We start from the raw sequence: 16,879 nt of genomic DNA on the forward strand, positions 1-16,879 counted from the left end.
TGCTTTCCTGAAATTTTCAGTCCCACCAGCTGTGAGAGTGACATCATTTCTTCCTTATCAACACTGGTCATCACTTTTAAGTCTTTATTAGTTTGATAGATACAATAGATGCATTTTTTCTTTAATTACTAAAATAGATGCATTTTTTTCCTTTAATTACTAATTAAATTGAAAGTGTTATATTAACTGTCCGTTTTTATGAATTGCCTATTCTTTTTTTTTTAGATGGAGTTTCACTCTTGTTGCCCAGGCGGGAGTGCAATGGTGCAATCTCAGCTCACTGAAAGCTCCGCCTACCGGGTTCAAGCGATTCTCCTGCCTCAGCCTCCCAAGTAGCTGGGATTACAGGCATGCGCTACCACACCTGGCTAATTTTGTGTTTTTAGTAGAGACAGTGTTTCTCCATGTTGGTCAGGCTAGTCTCAAACTCCTGACCTCAGGTGATCCACCTGCCTCTGCTTCCCAAAGTGCTGAGATTATAGGCATGAGCCACTATGCCAAGCCAAATTATCTCTTCTTTCAAGATTAAAGGTATTTGTCTAAGAGGAGCTATTTATTTTTAGCCAAGGCATAATGGGGGCCAGGCTCAGTGGCTCATGTCTGTAATCCCCCAACACTTTGCAAGACTGAGACAGGAAGATCACTTGAGTCCAAGAGTTCAAAGCCAGCCTGGGCAATATAGCAAGACCCCATCTTAGAAAAAAGAAGTTGTAATGGGAAGAAAACAAAAGACAGAAAAAGATGGCCAGGCGCAGTGGCTTATGCCTATAATCTTAGCAATTTGGGAGGCTGAGGCAGGTGAATCACCTGAGGTCAGGAGTTTGAGATCAGCCTGGCCAACATAACGAAACCCCTCTTCTACTAAAAATACAAAACTTAACTGGGCGTGGTGGCACATGCCTATAATCCCAGCTATTCAGGATGGTGAGACAGGAGAATTGCTTAAACCTGGGAGGCGGAGGTTGCAGTGAACTGAGATCATGCCATTGCACTCTAGCATGGGTAACAAGAGAGAAGCTCCATCTAAAAAACAGAAAGACATAATGAAAAGCATGAGAAATACATGATACTACTGTCTTATTTTCTTTGACACTATTGTCTTGTGCTTGTCTTACCCTTTCCTAGGAAGCTTTATAAGCGATATGCATTTCTACGTTGTGAAGAAGAAAGAGAGCAGTTTCTTTACCACCTTCTTTCTCTCAATGCTGTGGACTATTTCTGCTTCACCAGTGTGTTCACTACTATCAGTAAGTCTAGAGAATTGACTGTTAAGTGAGGGGTTACTGAGGTGACTAATGGAATAAAAGCATTTATATTTCTAAACACAAGATATGCCTTAGTACATGTGACACTGTGACATACCCCCAGATCTCTGTTTAGGAATAAAGGATATTCCCCAAATGCCAGGAGTGCTACAGGAAACTCTTGGCTGTCAGGCGGTGGGGAATGCCTTACTAAAGAAAAGTACCTCACTAGAGATGATGCCTTCTGCCAGGGCCAGCTAGCATCCCATGACTGAACAAAGGGCTGTCCCAGAGCTTTGTTCAGATGAGGTCAGATGAGGACTTCATTGATACTGCCTCAAAGCTTAACATCTTGCTTAACCAGTCCTGCTCTCCTTCTCACACATTGATCCCAGGAGCAGCACTGTGCATGCTAATTCCTGACTCAGAGATTGCTTCCCAAGAAACTTAGTCTTTGATAGGAAATGTTACCTATAATATATGTGAAAAGGAGTGTTTTATAAATGAATATTTCAGTATCTTAACTAAAACACAAATTCAAAGTATCTGTATATGATAATAATACACTTATATAATTAGACATCATTCAACTTTGGAAGGAAATGCTGATTGGAGTTTTTTTGGGTTTTTTTTTTTTTGTTTTTGAGACCGAGTCTCACTGTTATTCAGGCTGGAGTGCAGTGGTGTGATCTTGGCTCACCGCAGCCTCCACCTCCCAGGTTCAAGTGATTCTCCTGCCTCAGCCTCCTAAGTAGCTGGAATTACAGGCACATCCCACCACACCCAGCTAATTTTTGTATTTTTAGTAGAGACGGGGTTTCACCATATTGGCCAGGCTTGTCTCAAACTCCTGACCTCAAGTGATCCACCTGCCTCAGCCTCCCAAAGTGCTAGGATTACAGGCATGAGCCACCATGCCTGACCTGGAGATTTTGTTGTTGTTGTTTTGTTTGTTTTTGAGACAGTGTCTGGCGCTGTTGCCCAGGCTGGGGTGCAGTGGCGTCACCTCGGCTTACTGCAACCTCCACCTCCTAGGTTCAAGCAGTTCTCCTGCCTCAGCCTCCCAAGTAGCTGGGATTACAGGTATGTGTCACCATGCCCGGGTAATTTTTGTATTTTTAGTGAAGACAGGGTTTTACCATGTTGGCCGGGCTTGTCTCAAACTGCTGACCTCAGGTGATCCACCCACCTCGGCCTCCCAAAGTGCTAGGATTACCGGCGTGAGCCATAGCACCTGGCCAAGAGATGTATCTTTTTATAGAAAGCCAAATTATAGCATTTATTCTTTCCTTCATTGCTAATTTTTATTTGCAGTGGGTCTTCTTTCCTACTTTGGAGAATTTTTACTTGTATCAATTAGGGATTGCATTTAGTGGCAGGTATCAGAAACTTGAAAACCTATGGTTGAAACAGCTTAGTAATTTCAGTTACATAATAAAGCTCTAAAGGTAGTCAGCGGGCAGTGCTGTCACTGACCCAGGCTCATTGTCCCTTCTCCCTTAGACATGCTCCATGTGTGCTAGTTACCTCATAGTTTCAGCATGGCTGTTCTCAACATACCTTCCAGCAGGAAGGAGAGAGTGCCAGGGAGGAGCAGAATCTGTGCTAGAAAGACATAATTTTCCAAAAAAATCTCAATAAATATCACTAACATTTCACTGGCCAGAATTGTGTAGGTTTTAGCTTTCCAGTCTCTGGTAATGGCAAAGGAAAAGAGAATTGGAATGGAGATTAGACCAGCCTGTAATCCTGTCAAGTTACTATTTGTTGATTAGGTTACTGCAGGTACAAGAAACTAAAAAGTTATATACAGTTTTTAAATCAAAGAGGCCAGGTGCAGTGGCTCATGCCTGTAATTCCGGCACTTTGGGACGGGACAAGGCAGGTGAATCATATGAGGTCAGGAGTTTGGGACTGACCTGGGCAATATGGCAAAAAATCATCTCTACCCAAAAATACAAAAAGTAGCCGAACGTGGTGGCGCATGCGTATAGTCTGAGCTATTCTGGAGGCTGATGTAGGAGAATTACTTGAACCTGGGAGGCAGAGGTTGCAGTGAGTCAAGATCATGCCATTACACTCCAGCCTGGGCTACAGGGTGAGATTCTGTCTCTAAATAAATAAGAAATAGTAGTAGAAGTTGTTAGGATTCCTAAGATCCTCCTTATATCTGTAGATTTCTCTTCATCTGAGTTACTCTTTCAATTTGAGGAATTCTTCATGAAAGAAAATTTTAAATTTAATCATATTGCTTTTCCTTACTTAAACTATGAAATCACTGTTGTGCATCTGTGGGCCTTTCACAACCACAGAACTGCTGACCCTAAACATGCCTTTTTCTGCAGGTTTTCTAATCCTGTCAATGCAAGAAATGAGACAAGCCTCTGGCACTTAATACAGTCTTACGCTAACTTCTTCTGCTTTCAGTTTCAAAACCCATTTGATGCCGATGATTACTAAACCATGAAAGTATGGCCTTTTCTCTGACATTTTCCTGTCCTAAAGCCAAAATAAAAGGACACGAAGGGAGACTATTCACCTAACATAAAAAAGCCATTTATGTAAAATTAAGGAAATGAACCATATATCTAATGCAATTTCCTCATCTAAGAGTGCACTGAACCATGAGCTCATACTGTGAGGCTGTATCTAGGCACCTTCAGTAAATGTTTTTTATCCTATATGTAGATCTTTCAAGCAGGGCTTCAAACACCGCCTCTTATGATCAAATGAGAAGAAATACCAAGGATACCAACAAAAAATATTGATTCTACCCTACTTTAAAAAGAAAACCAGACTGGGCATGGTAGCTCATGCCTGTAATCCCAGCGCTTTGGGAGGCAGAGGCGGCGGATCACCTGAAGTCAGAAGGTCGAGACCAGCCTGGCCACCATGGAGAAACGCTGTCTCTACTAAAAGTACAAAAATTAGCTGGGCATAGTTGGCGCATGCCTGTAATCCAAGCTACTCCAGAGGCTGAGGCAAGAGACTTGCTTGAACCTGGGAGGTGGAGGTTGCAGTAAGCCGAAATCGCCCCACTGCACCCTAGCCTGGGCATCAGAGCAAAACTCCATCTCAAAAAATATGTAATCCTGGGTGCAGTGGCTCATGCCTGTAATCCCAGCACTTTGGGAGGCTGAGGTGGGTGGATCACCTGAGGTCAGGAGTTTGAAAACAGCCTGACCAACATGATAAAACCCTGTGTCTACTAAAAATACAAAATTAGCCAGGCGTGGTGGCACATGCCTGTAATCCCAGCTACTCAGGAGGCTGAGGCAGGCGAATCACTTGAACCTGGGCAGCAGAGGTTGCACCACTGCTTTCCAGTCTGGGCAATAGAGTGAGACTCCATCAAAGAAATACATACATACATACATGGCAGGTGGCTCACGCCTGTAATCTTACACTTTGGGAGGCCAAGGTGGGCCTATCTCTTGAGCTTAGGAGCTCAAGACCAGCCAGGGCAACATGGCAAAACCCTGTCTCTACTATAACTACAAAAAAAAAAAAAAAAAAAAAATAGCTGGGCTTAGTGTTACATACCTGTGGTCTCAACTACTCAGGAGGCTGAGGTGAGAGGATCACTTGAACCCAGGAGATGGAGGTTGCAGTGAGCTGAGATCGTGTCACTGCACTCTAGCCTGGGTGACAGAGTGAGACCCTGTCTCAAAAAAATTTTTTTATATTATAAAACAGGCCAGGTGTAGTGACTCATGCCTGGAATCCCAGCACTTTGAGAGTCCAAGGCGAGAGGATCGCTTGAGTCCAGTTCAAAACCATCCTGGGCAACATAGTAAGACCCTGTCTACAAAAGAACAATTAAAAAGTTAGCTAGGGCCAGGCACAGTGGCTCATGCCCATAATCCTAGCACTTTGGGAGGCCGAGGTGGGTGGATTGCCTGAGCTCAGGAGTTCAAGACCAGCCTGGGCAACACGGTGAAACCCCGTCACTACTAAAATACAAAAGAAATTAGCCTGGTGTGGCAGTGTGCAGCTGAAGTCCCAGCTACTTGGGAGGCTGAGGTAGGAGAATTGCTTGAACCCCAGAGGCAGAAGTTAACAGTAAACCGAAATCACAGCAATGTATTCCAGCCTGGGTGACAGAGTGAGACTCTGTCTCAAAAAAAAAAAAAAAAAAAAAAAAAGTTTGGCCAGGCATGGTGGCTCACACCTGTAATCCCAGCACTTTAGGAGGCTGAGGTGGGCAGATAACGAGGTCAGAAGATTGAGACCATCCTGGCTAGCACCGTGAAACCCCGCTTCTACTAGAAATACAAAAAATTAGCCGGGTGTGTTGGCACGCACCTGTGGTCCCAGCTACTTGGGAGGCTAAGGCAGGAGAATCGTTTGGACCCAGGAGGCAAAGGTCGCAGTGAGCCGAGATTGTGCCACTGCACTCCAGCCTGGGCGACAGAGTGAGACTTCGTCTCAAAAAAAAAAAAAAGGTTAAAGAAAAGTTAGATAGGGGCTGGGCTCGGTGGCTCACGCCTGTAATCCCAGCACTTTGGGAGGTCAAGGGAGGTGGATCGCCTGAGGTCAGGAGTTCAGACCAGCCTGGCCAACATGGAAAAACCACTTCTCTACTAAAAATACAAAAATTAGCTGGGCAAGGTGGAGGGTGTCTGTAATCCTAGCTACTCAGGAGGCTGAGGCTGGAGAATCACTTGACTCCAAGAGGCAGGGGTTGTAGTGAGCCGAGATCATTCCATTGCACTCCAGCCTGGGCAACAAGAGTGAAACTCCATCTCTAATTAAATAAAGTTAGCCAGGTGTAGTAGCATGCACCTGTAGTCCTAGCTACTGGGGAGGCTGAGGTGGGAGGATCACTTGAGCCCAGGAGGTCAGGGCTTCAGTGAACTCTGATTGGGCTGCCACACTTCAGATTGGGCAGCAAGAGCTAGATACTGTCTCTAGAAAACAAAAAACTAGAAGCGTATAGCTGTGATGGACAAAAATGCTATGTGCGTAAACCATTTCTTCCCTTTTTGTTTTGAGACAGGGTCTCACTCTCTTGTCCAGGCTGGAGTGCAGTGGTGGGGTCAGAGTTCACTGCATCCTTGACCATCCTGCCTCAAGGGATCCCCCCCTCATCCTCTTGAGTAGCTGGGACTACAGGTGCATACCACCACACCTGGCTAATTATTATTTTTATTTTTTTTATAGCGACAAGTTCTCACTTTGTTATCCAGGCTGGTCTTGAACTCCTGAGTGCAAGTGATCCACCCACATCAGTGTCCCAGAGTGCTAGGTAGGATTATAGAAATGAGCCCCCACACCTGGCCCTGGCCCCATTTTTTTTTTTAAGTCAAGAGTCTCATCTTTTGTCCAGGCTAGAGTGCAATAGTGCGATTGCAGCCTCTACTTCCTGGGTTCAAGCGATTCTCCTCCCTTAGCCTCCCAAGTATCTGAGATTACATGTGCGTACCATTACACCTGGCTAAGTTTTTTTTTTTGCATGTTTAGTAGAGATGGGGTTTCACCATGTTGGCCAGGCTGGTCTGAAAATCCTGACATTAAGTGATTCACCTGCCTCCACCTCCCAAAGTGCTGGGATTACAGACCTCAGCCACCGTGCCCGGCCCTGTCCCCATTTTTTAAAAAGAGAAGGGAGGGCCGGGCACGGTGGCTCATGGCTGTAATCCCAATACTTTGGGAGGCCAAGGTCAGGAGTTTAAGAGCAGCCTGGCCAACCTGGTGAAACCCCGTTTCTACTAAAAATACGAAAATTAGCTGGGCGTGGTGACAGGTGCCTGTAATCCCAGCTACTCAGGAGGCTGAGGCAGGAGAATCGCTTGAACCGGGGAAGCAGAGGTTGCAGTGAGCTGAGATTGCACCACTGCACTCTATCCTGGGCAACAGGAGAGAGACTCCACATCAAAAAAAAAGAAAGAAGGGAGGACAAGCCTGATAACCAACCTTTGGTGCTTCCATATTTGAGCAAAGGACAGTGATAGGACAGTGACATCTAGTGGTGTGCCTGTGGAAGAGCCTTCAGAAGGAAAATGTTTCATACAGATCTCTTTCCCCATCTTGACTCTTTCCCCAGGCTCCTCTTGCACATGAGTCACCTTAATAGCTTTCCGAGTTGTGGTTTATAAACTTCATGGTATGTCCAGAGTGGAGGTTCCATTTTTTATTATTCGTGGGTTTTGCATATTGTTCTGTAAACTTGGGATGGGAAAGTTCTGAAGTCCAGTGCTTTAAAGCATTGCCCAAGAAACTCAGCAACAGGGGGGTACTGTCCAAGAAGTCATCCACCCCTCTTTTTATATAAAACCATATAAGTAATCATGTTCATTTCTACTCGATTTTGGTACAAAATTAATTTTTAAGAAAATGTAAGCAATTAAAACAATATGCACAGTCAATGTTTATATCTTTAGGTATTCTAGTACAAATGCTTGAGATTGTTCATACATTTAATGGTGATATATGCACTATACATACGTGATTATATACATACTGTGAAAACCACTGCTACAAGTATTGAAACTTCTGGTTTACAAACTAGATCTCATCTTTCCAGACTGAAACTTTATGATCTCAACTTTTCATGTAAGTACATCTTGATAGATCATAAAAAGCAAATTATCAGTGAAAACCAACACAGTTCTTAATGTATGTTTTGTTATAAGGATAATTTTATTCTAGCCTTTTATTAATTTCTGCATTTTTCTTTCAGTGATTCCCTATAGATCAGTGATCATCCCAATCAAAAAGCTAAGCAATGCAATCATCACATCAAACCCCTGGATCTGTGTATCAGGAGAACTAGGAGACACTGGAGTAATGCAGATTCCCAAAAACCTCCTTGAAATGACTTTTGAGGTGGGTTCAGCTAACACCTTTCTAGCAGAAAGTATCACGTGTAGTTTTACAGATGGATTCTGTGGCTTTTTCATTTTTCCTTGAATCAAATAAAATAGAGGAGCACTCAAAGCATGCAGGATCATTTTTGTGATTATATGCCTAAGCAGCTTATACTAATTTGTTTTGTATTTTCATTGTGAAGCTCTATTTTTCACTCATAATGGTGTACTTTGGGGCTTTACCAGGTCTTCTCCCATTATTTTCAGGGCCTAGCACTGATCCTAGCAAGAAATACTCAAATAAATGTTTTCTCCACAGTGGTTCTCCCCACTACTGTAAAATGCTTTCTGCCCAAACCTGGTCATCTTTTGGCAAAAGGACAGGAAAGCTGATATTCATGCTTATGGATTTTATTTTATTTATTTATTGTTTATTTATTTTGAGACAGAGTCTTGCTCTGTTGCCGAGGCTGGAGTGCAGTGGTGTAATCTTCACTCATTGTAACCTCTCCCTCCCGGGTTCAAGCATGTGCTTATGGATTTTAGTACACATGGTGACATTTATAGAGTGAGTTTATTAAAATGCCTTTTGGCCGAGTGCAATTACTCATGCCTATAATCTCAATACTTACGGAGGCCAAGGCAAGTGGATTGCTTGAGCCCAGGAGTTCCAAGACTAGCCAGGGCAACATGGTGAGACCCAGTCTCTACAAAAAATACAAAAATTAGCCAGGCATGGTGGCTACTTGCAAGGCTGAGGTCACTTGAACCCAGGAGATAGAGGGTGCAGTGAAGCCAGGTTTGTGCCACTGCACTCCAGCTTGGGTGACAGAGCGAGACCTTATCTCAAAAATAAAACAAAAAACAACGTTTTGATATTGTAGTCAATTTTCAGGTTTTACTTGGTGGGGTAGTTCCATGTGTTTGGGTCTACACACAGGTTGATCTTGGTGGAGGAAGAGGACAAATAACTGTTGTGTCTGAGGAAGGAAATGGTACTAACTGAATGTCCCATTCACATGTTTCTTGAGGTCTCAGAATAGCAGTTTCCACTTAGAGTCATGATGCCCCCTAGAAGCCCAGTTTGGCCTTATCCATGCAGTAGACTCACAGCCATCTGTATATAAAATATTAAAACCCTTGGCTTTTCTTCATCTACCAATAATGGAACTACATTAAAAATCTCATCATTGCTATTTCTAAGCTGTCTCTCTCATGTCTACCTACTTCTTTCCATCTCTGCTGCACAACTAATTCAAGATGCCATCATCCCTGAGCTAGAGCATGGGGATGCCTTCTCACTGACATACAAAGAATAAAGTGCTTTAAGAATTCATAGCTCTAATTCATACAAAAGATAGAGTGCATAAGAGCTAATATTTGCTAACACAACAGGGTGACTATAGTCAAAAATAACTTAATTGTACATTTTAAAATAACTAAATGAGTAGAATTGGATTGTCACACAAAAGATAAATGTTTGAGGTGACAGATGATACCCCATTTACCCTGATGTAATTATTAGGCATTGCATGCCTATATCAAAACACCTCAATCCATAAATATACACATTTGCTAGGTACCCACAAAAATTTTAAATTAACCAAAAAGAACTTATAATCCAGATGTTCTAATCCAACACATAGTTGGAGTAAGTGATCTTTTCGTTATCAGGTTTTAGAAGTCACAATTTAGTTAGTGTTTATTTTCACTATTCCCATTATCATTGCTTTATTTTGTACTTGTCCACAAAGGGCCAGTGAAGATAACTTACTGATAACTATGCCTTTCGAAAAATAGCTTCAAAGACTTCTTGTATATGCTGTCTGAGGTCAGTTCTGCCTGAGTATCTTATTGGAACAGAAAAATACCAACATCTCATGTACCCTATAAGTATATATATCTACTATGTACCCACAAAAATTTTTTTAAAAAAGAAAAATATCAGTGTCAGTACTTTTTAAAATCTATAATTGTTTTCTTGACCTCTCTGTAACTAATCTAAACAGCATCTTTTTTCTCTTTTCTTTTTCTTTTTTTTTTTTTTTTTTTGAGATGGAGTTTCGCTTTTGTTGCCAGGCTGGAGTGCAATAGCGCAATCTCGGCTCACCGAAATCTCAGCCTCCCAAGTAGTTGGGACTACAGGCATGTACCACCATGCCCAGCTAATTTTTGTAGTTTTTTTTTTCCCCCCGAGATGGAGTTTAGCGCTTGTTATCCAGACTGGAGTGCAATGGCGCGCCATCTCAGCTCACCGCAACCTCTGCCTCCTGGGTTCAAGCAATTCTCCCGCCTCAGCCTCCTGAGTAACTGGGATGACAGGCATGTGCCGCCATGCCCAGCTAATTTTTTGTATTTTTAGTAGAGACAGGGTTTCACCATGTTGACCAGGATGGTCTCGATCTCTTGACCTCGTGATCCACCCACCTCGGCCTCCCAAAGTGCTGGGATTACAGGCTTGAGCCACCACACCTGGCCTTAATTTTTGTATTTTTAATAGAGATGGAGTTTCACCATGTTGACCAGGATGGTCTCGGTCTCAATCTCTTGACCTCATGATCCACCCCCCTCGGCCTCCCAAAGTGCTGGGATTACAGGCGTGAGCCACCGCACCCGGCCTCCTGTTTTTTTAAATTCTCATCCTTCAAGGCACAAGTCACTGTCTCAGTCATGTTTCTGGGTTCCCCAAGTAGAAGTAACTGTTCCCTCCCCAGCGTTCTTCTAGCACTTTTTACATCCCTAACCTAGCACTGTGTACAGTCCCTCCTCATTTGGTAATGTCTATATGTCTCCCATCTCATTATGTGGGAGCTCCCTGAGAACGAGGAATACATAATGAATATATTTCTCTAGTGGATAGCTGAATACATTATGTAAGGTTGGTCTCTGCAGTTGTTGAATTAGACAGAACCAAAGTACCTGAAAAGCTGAGATGTAACCAGATGGAATTGGGTACTAAATAACCTAAGGTCCTGTCCTTACAGTGCCAGAACTTGGGGAAACTGACCACTGTTCAGATTGGTCATGATAACTCAGGACTGTTAGCCAAATGGCTAGTGGATTGTGTCATGGTCAGAAATGAAATCACAGGACATACGTACAGGTAAGTAAATGGCCTCGGGAACTCAGAATTCTTTAAGATTCTTCAGATGAGAAAAGGTTTAAGAATTGTTTAAACTCTTCCACTTGCCTTCTGAATTTTAGGGGTTTTTTTAGGGGGAGGGATTATTTTTGTTTAAGTCATACAAAATTACCCCCCAAAAAACCTTTTTTTTTTTTTAATGAGACAGTGTTTCTCTCTTTCACCCAGGCTGAAGTGCAATGGCGCGATCTCGGCTCAGTGTAACCTCGACCTCCCAAGTTCAAGAAATTCTCATGCCTCAGCCTCCCGAGTAGCTGAGATTACAGGCCCCTACCATCACGCCCCACTAATTGTTATATTTTTAGTAGAGATGGGATTTTGCCATGTTGGCCAGGCTGGTCTCAAACTCCTAATATCAAGTGATCCACCTTCCTCAGACTTCCAAAGTGCTGGGATTACAGGCATGAGCCACCACACCCGGCCTCAAAAAACTATTTAAAACAGCAGATGTTTGCTGCTATTGCTTAGTCCACAAGTGTTGAAAAGATTAGTATAACTCTCAGAAAAAAAAGCCTAAAATAATATTAGGAGGAGGAAAAGATCTCAGCCACAGCCAACACTACTCTATGGAAACATTGTCCTCTTCTTTGCCTTAACTCCCACATAAATTTCTAGTTTGAAAATATTCTGACTGGGTGCAGTGGCTCCTGTAATCCCCACACTTTGGGAGACTGAGATGAAAGGATCACTTGAGGCCAGGAGTTCAAGACCAGTCTGGGCGATATAGTGAGACCCACTGTCTACAAAAAACACAAAAATTAGCTAGGTTTGATGGTGCACACCTGTAATCCCAGCTACTCAGGGGACTGAATGAGAACCCTGTCTCAAAAATCCCAAAAAACTTTTTTCTATCCTACCAGATTCCCATGTGGACGGTGGCTGGGGAAAGGCATTGATGATGGGAGCCTAGAAAGAATTCTAATTGGAGAATTGATGACATCAACATCAGATGAAGATCTAGTAAAGCAGTGTCGGACTCCACCCCAGCAGAAGTCACCCACCACAGCTAGGAGATTGAGCATCACTTCATTGACAGGAAAAAACAACAGTAAGTAGTTTATTTAAAGTCTTCCTATGTGCTTCATATCATACAGGCCTCATGTGACCATTTGACAGAAAACAGTTGTATTAATAAATGTAGTGAGGAGATATTAAAAAGAAAAAAGTTGAGGAAAATCATAAATACTCCAAAGCCAGAAGAGTTTAGATGTGAAAATCTAATTTTTTTTAATTCATTTTTTTTTAATTGAGATGGAGTCTTGCTCTGTCACCCAGAATGAAGTGCATGGACTAATCTCAGCTCACTGCAACCTCTGCCACCTGGCTTCAAGCCATTCTTGTGCCTCAGCTTCCCAAGTAGCTGGGACTACAGGATTCCACCACCGCACCCAGATAATTTTTTTGTATTTTTAGTAGAGACGGGGTTTTGCCATGTTGGGCAGGCTGGATTTGAACTCCTGACCCCAGGTGATCTGCTCATCTCAGCCTCCAAAGTATTGGGATTATAGTTGTGAGCCACCATGCTCTAAAATCTAAGTTTTAAAAAACCTGCATGCTATGTTTTTCTTAAGCTGTGGAAATATGAGTAAATATTTGCCTGAAACTTTTGTTTTGAATCAGGGTTTCACTCTGTTACCCAGGCTAGAATGCAGTGGTGCAATCTCAGCTCACTGCAGCCTCTGCCTCCCAGGTTTAAATGATCCTCCCTCCTTAGCCTTCCAAGTAGCTGGGAATACAGTCACGCAAAATCACACTCGGCTAATTTTTGTATTATTTTTATAGACTGGCATTCGCCCTGTTGCCCAGGCTGGTCTTGAACTTCTCAGCTCAAGTGATCTGCCTGCTTCAGCCTCCCAAAATGCTGGCATTACAAGCATGTGCCACCAAAGGCCTGAAACTTAAAGGAGAAATAATAATAGTTATATATTACAGTATTCCCAGATAGCCATATCTAGCTATCTAGCTTTCCAGTGTCTCTCTTTATTTATTATTATTTTTTTTGAGATGGAGTTTTGCTCTTGTTGCCCAGGCTGGAGTGCAATGGCATGATCTTGGCTCACTGCAACATTTACCTCCTGGGTTCAGGCATTTTCTGCCTTAGCCTCCAGGGTAGCTGGGATTACAGGCTTGTGCCACCACACCCAACTAATTTTGTATTTTTAGTAGAGATGGGGTTTCTCCACATTGGTCAGTCTGGTCTCAAACTCCTGTCCTCAGGTGATCTGCCCGCTTTGGCCTCCCAAAGTGCTGGGATTTCAGGCATGAGCCACTGCGCCCAGCCAGTAGTGAATTTTTTTTTTTTTTTTTTTTTTTTTTTGAGACGGAGTTTCGCTCTTGTTACCCAGGCTGGAGTGCAATGGCGCAATCTCGGCTCACCGCAACCTCCGCCCCCTGGGTTCAGGCAATTCTCCTGCCTCAGCCTCCTGAGTAGCTGGGATTACAGGCACGCGCCACCATGCCCAGCTAATTTTTTGTAATTTTTAGTAGAGACGGGGTTTCACCATGTTGACCAGGATGGTCTCGATCTCTTGACCTCGTGATCCACCCGCCTCGGCCTCCCAAAGTGCTGGGATTACAGGCTTGAGCCACCGCGCCCGGCCCAGTAGTGAATTTTATTAATATTATACTAGGTTCACATGCCATTTTTAGTAGCATAGTAAAATTCTAATTTATACTAATGTGGGCTTTAGTAGACTGAATAATATCTCCCAAGAATATAAAATTCTAATCTCTAGAATCTGTAAATGTTGCCTTAGTTGAAAAAAGGATATTTGCAGATGTGAAATAAGGAGATTGTTCTGAATTACCTACATGGGCCCTACACGCAGTCACATATATTCTTTTTTTTTTTTGAGACGGAGTTTCGCTGTTGTTACCCAGACTGGAGTGCAATGGTTCGATCTCGGCTCACTGCAACCTCCACCTTCTGGGTTCAAGCAATTCTCCTGCCTCAGCCTCCCAAGTAGCTGGGACTACAGGCGCACACCACCATGCCCAGCTAATTTTTTTTTGTATTTTTAGTAGAGACGGGGTTTCACCTTGTTGACCAGGATGGTCTCGATCTCTTGACCTTGTGATCCACCTGCCTCAGCCTCCCAAAGTGCTGGGATTACAGGCGTGAGCCACCGCGCTCAGCCTGTCATATATATTCTTTCCCAGCACTTTGGGAGGCCAAGGTGGGCAGATTACTTGGAGGTCAGGAGTTCGAGATAGCAAAACCCCGTCTCTGCTAAAAACACAGAAATTAACCAGGTATGTGGTGCATGCCTGTAATCACAGCTACCTGGAAGGCTAAGGCATGAGAATCGCTTGAACCCAGGAGGTAAAGGTTGCAGTGAACCGAGCTTGTGCCACTGCATTCCAGCCTGGGTGACAGAGTGAGTCTCTATCTCTTTTTTTTGGTGCCAATTTTAAGAGTTTTATGTAAGACATTGCATTTTCCACTTCTAATACAGTGTTTATAAAGTACAATGTTATTTCCTTCACCTGTGCATACGCTCCATATTCAAGTATGGAGAAAAATATGGAACACTTCACGAATTTGCGTGTCATCCTTGCGCAGGAGCCATGCTAGTATCTCTATATGGTTCCAATATTTTTAGTATATGTGCTGCCAAAGCAAGCACAACTCTGTCTTAAAAAAAAAAAAAAAAAAAGGAATGCTGGCCAGGCACAGTGGCTCATGCCTGTAATCCCAGCACTTTGGGAGGCTGAGGCAGGTGGACCACCTGAGGTCAGGAGTCCAAGACTAGCTGACCAACATGGCAAAACCCTGTTTCTACTAAATATACAAAAATTAGCTGGGCATGGTGGTGGGTGTCTGTAATCCCAGCTACTCGGGAGGCTTAGACAGGAGAGTCACTTGAACCTGGGAGGTGGAGGTTACAGTGAGCTGATATTGTGCCACTGTACTCCAGCCTGGGCAACAGAGTGAGACTCTGTCTCTTAAAAAAACAAAAAACAAGGAATGCCAACAGCCACCAGAAGCTGAAAGAGGCAAGGAAAGAATTTTCTCCTAGAATTTGAAGGGAATGCAGCCCTGCTGACACTTCGATTTTTTTTCTTTTGCCCAGTGATAACTAAATTTTAACTTTTGGCCCCCAAATTGCAAGAAAATATATTTCTGTCACTTAAACCACCAAGTTCTGTGAGTCTATTAAAGCAGCCACAAAACATGAAGAGGCAGTATTTAGGGAAATGTTACAGAAGTTTATCAGTGAAGGGGCTTTATTTTAGCTATAGTTAATAACCACAAATAGAATAACAAAGGTACATAATAGGTCCTTAGTTTATTAACAAAGCAGTCAGGCCGGGCGTGGTGGCTGAAGCCTGTAATCCTAGCACTTTGGGAGGCCGAGGCAGGTAGATCACGAGGTCAACAGATCGAGACCATCCTGGTCAACATGGTGAAACCCCATCTCTACTAAAAAGACAAAAAATTAGCTGGGCATGGTGGCGCGTGCCTGTAATCCCAGCTACTCGGGAGGCTGAGGTGGGAGAATTGCCTGAACGCAGGAGGCGGAGGTTGCGGTGAGCCGAGATCACGCCATTGTACTCCAGCCTGGGTAACAAGAGCAAAACTCTGTCTCAAAAAAAAAGGCAGTCTGTATCTGATATAGATACCAGATATCTATCCAGTGAGATATATTAAAATGAACTGTTGATACACATAACAACATGGATGACTTGCAAAAGCATGCTCAGTGAAAGAAACCAGAAACAAAAGATTGCATATTATATATTCTGTTTATATTAAATTCCAGAAAAGCATTATAATAATAGAAAGCAGATCAGTGGTTATCAGGAGTTAGGAGCTAAGGAAGGTAACTGACTGAAAAGACTGCAGGGTGACTTTTGGGGATGATGGAAATGTTCTGTATCATGATTATGGTGGTCATTACATGACTATCCATTTGTCAAAGCTCATCAAAATTGGTGACTTTTATTATATGGTAAATTTTAATTATGCTGATTTAAAATTTAAAAGTAGGTTTAAGCTCCATTCATCCAAATTATTATACCATCTGAATCAGTCCAATTTCATGGGGGTATTATTTGAGAGGCCTTTATCCCCCAACTTTCTTTTCTCACTCTATAAGCAGAAAATCATCCACGACTCAGGATGGATGATAGGATGTTTTCTCACAGTATGTTACATGTAAGATGGTATTCAGAGAACTGAAAGTTTTTAATCAGTTTTCAAATAATACCGATCAGAGCTCTTTTGGAATGGATGACAGCTTTCAAAATAGACTTGATGTCTAAAAGAAAGAAACTCAGAAAAAGATCAAAGTGAAAAACAAACAAACAAACAAAAAACTACCAGGTAAAGAAACTACTAGGAACTAGAGGCTAGGGTATCAGTACTTCAGTTATAAGAGGTTTTCATTTGAACAGTTTTTATGCATTAGTGTAGAAAAAACTTACTTGAATTTTAGTGAAAGAAGCGTTTATGCAAGATATCCTTGAGCAGTATGAATTCAGAGATTCTAAACGTGAGGATGGATAGTTTTTCTTTTATATTGTGATGAGTAAATTAGAACTACAAGAAAATCCAAAATATATGCCTTTTCTCTTGTTACCTACTTCTGAAATGTTTACCACCCTTTTTTAAAATCTTTGGATTTGGTGGACAAAAGTGATTTAGGTCCCATTCAAGCAGCCCACCAACCTATCCCTCAGGA

General features: G+C 42.7%; 1 protein-coding gene and 1 non-coding gene across 8 annotated transcripts in view; one reads left to right on the plus strand and one right to left on the minus strand.

Annotated features, from left to right (window-relative positions):
• Positions 1-16,879, plus strand: part of DENND5B (DENN domain containing 5B) — a 212,760-nt gene that overhangs the window by 185,237 nt on the left and 10,644 nt on the right. For all 7 annotated transcript variants that reach the window (XM_035255863.3, XM_035255865.3, XM_035255867.3 and 4 more), the window contains 4 exons: positions 1,126-1,247; positions 7,927-8,072; positions 11,038-11,156; positions 12,056-12,243. In XM_035255863.3, coding sequence (XP_035111754.3) covers positions 1,126-1,247; positions 7,927-8,072; positions 11,038-11,156; positions 12,056-12,243 — 575 coding nt within the window. The remainder of the gene's footprint in view (positions 1-1,125; positions 1,248-7,926; positions 8,073-11,037; positions 11,157-12,055; positions 12,244-16,879) is intronic.
• Positions 14,713-14,821, minus strand: LOC118144598 (U6 spliceosomal RNA). Its single transcript, XR_004729366.1, has one exon. It is a non-coding gene; the product is annotated as a U6 spliceosomal RNA (small nuclear RNA).

Source organism: Callithrix jacchus, chromosome 9 (assembly GCF_049354715.1).
Source record: "Callithrix jacchus isolate 240 chromosome 9, calJac240_pri, whole genome shotgun sequence".
Taxonomy (NCBI): Eukaryota; Metazoa; Chordata; class Mammalia; order Primates; family Cebidae; genus Callithrix; species Callithrix jacchus.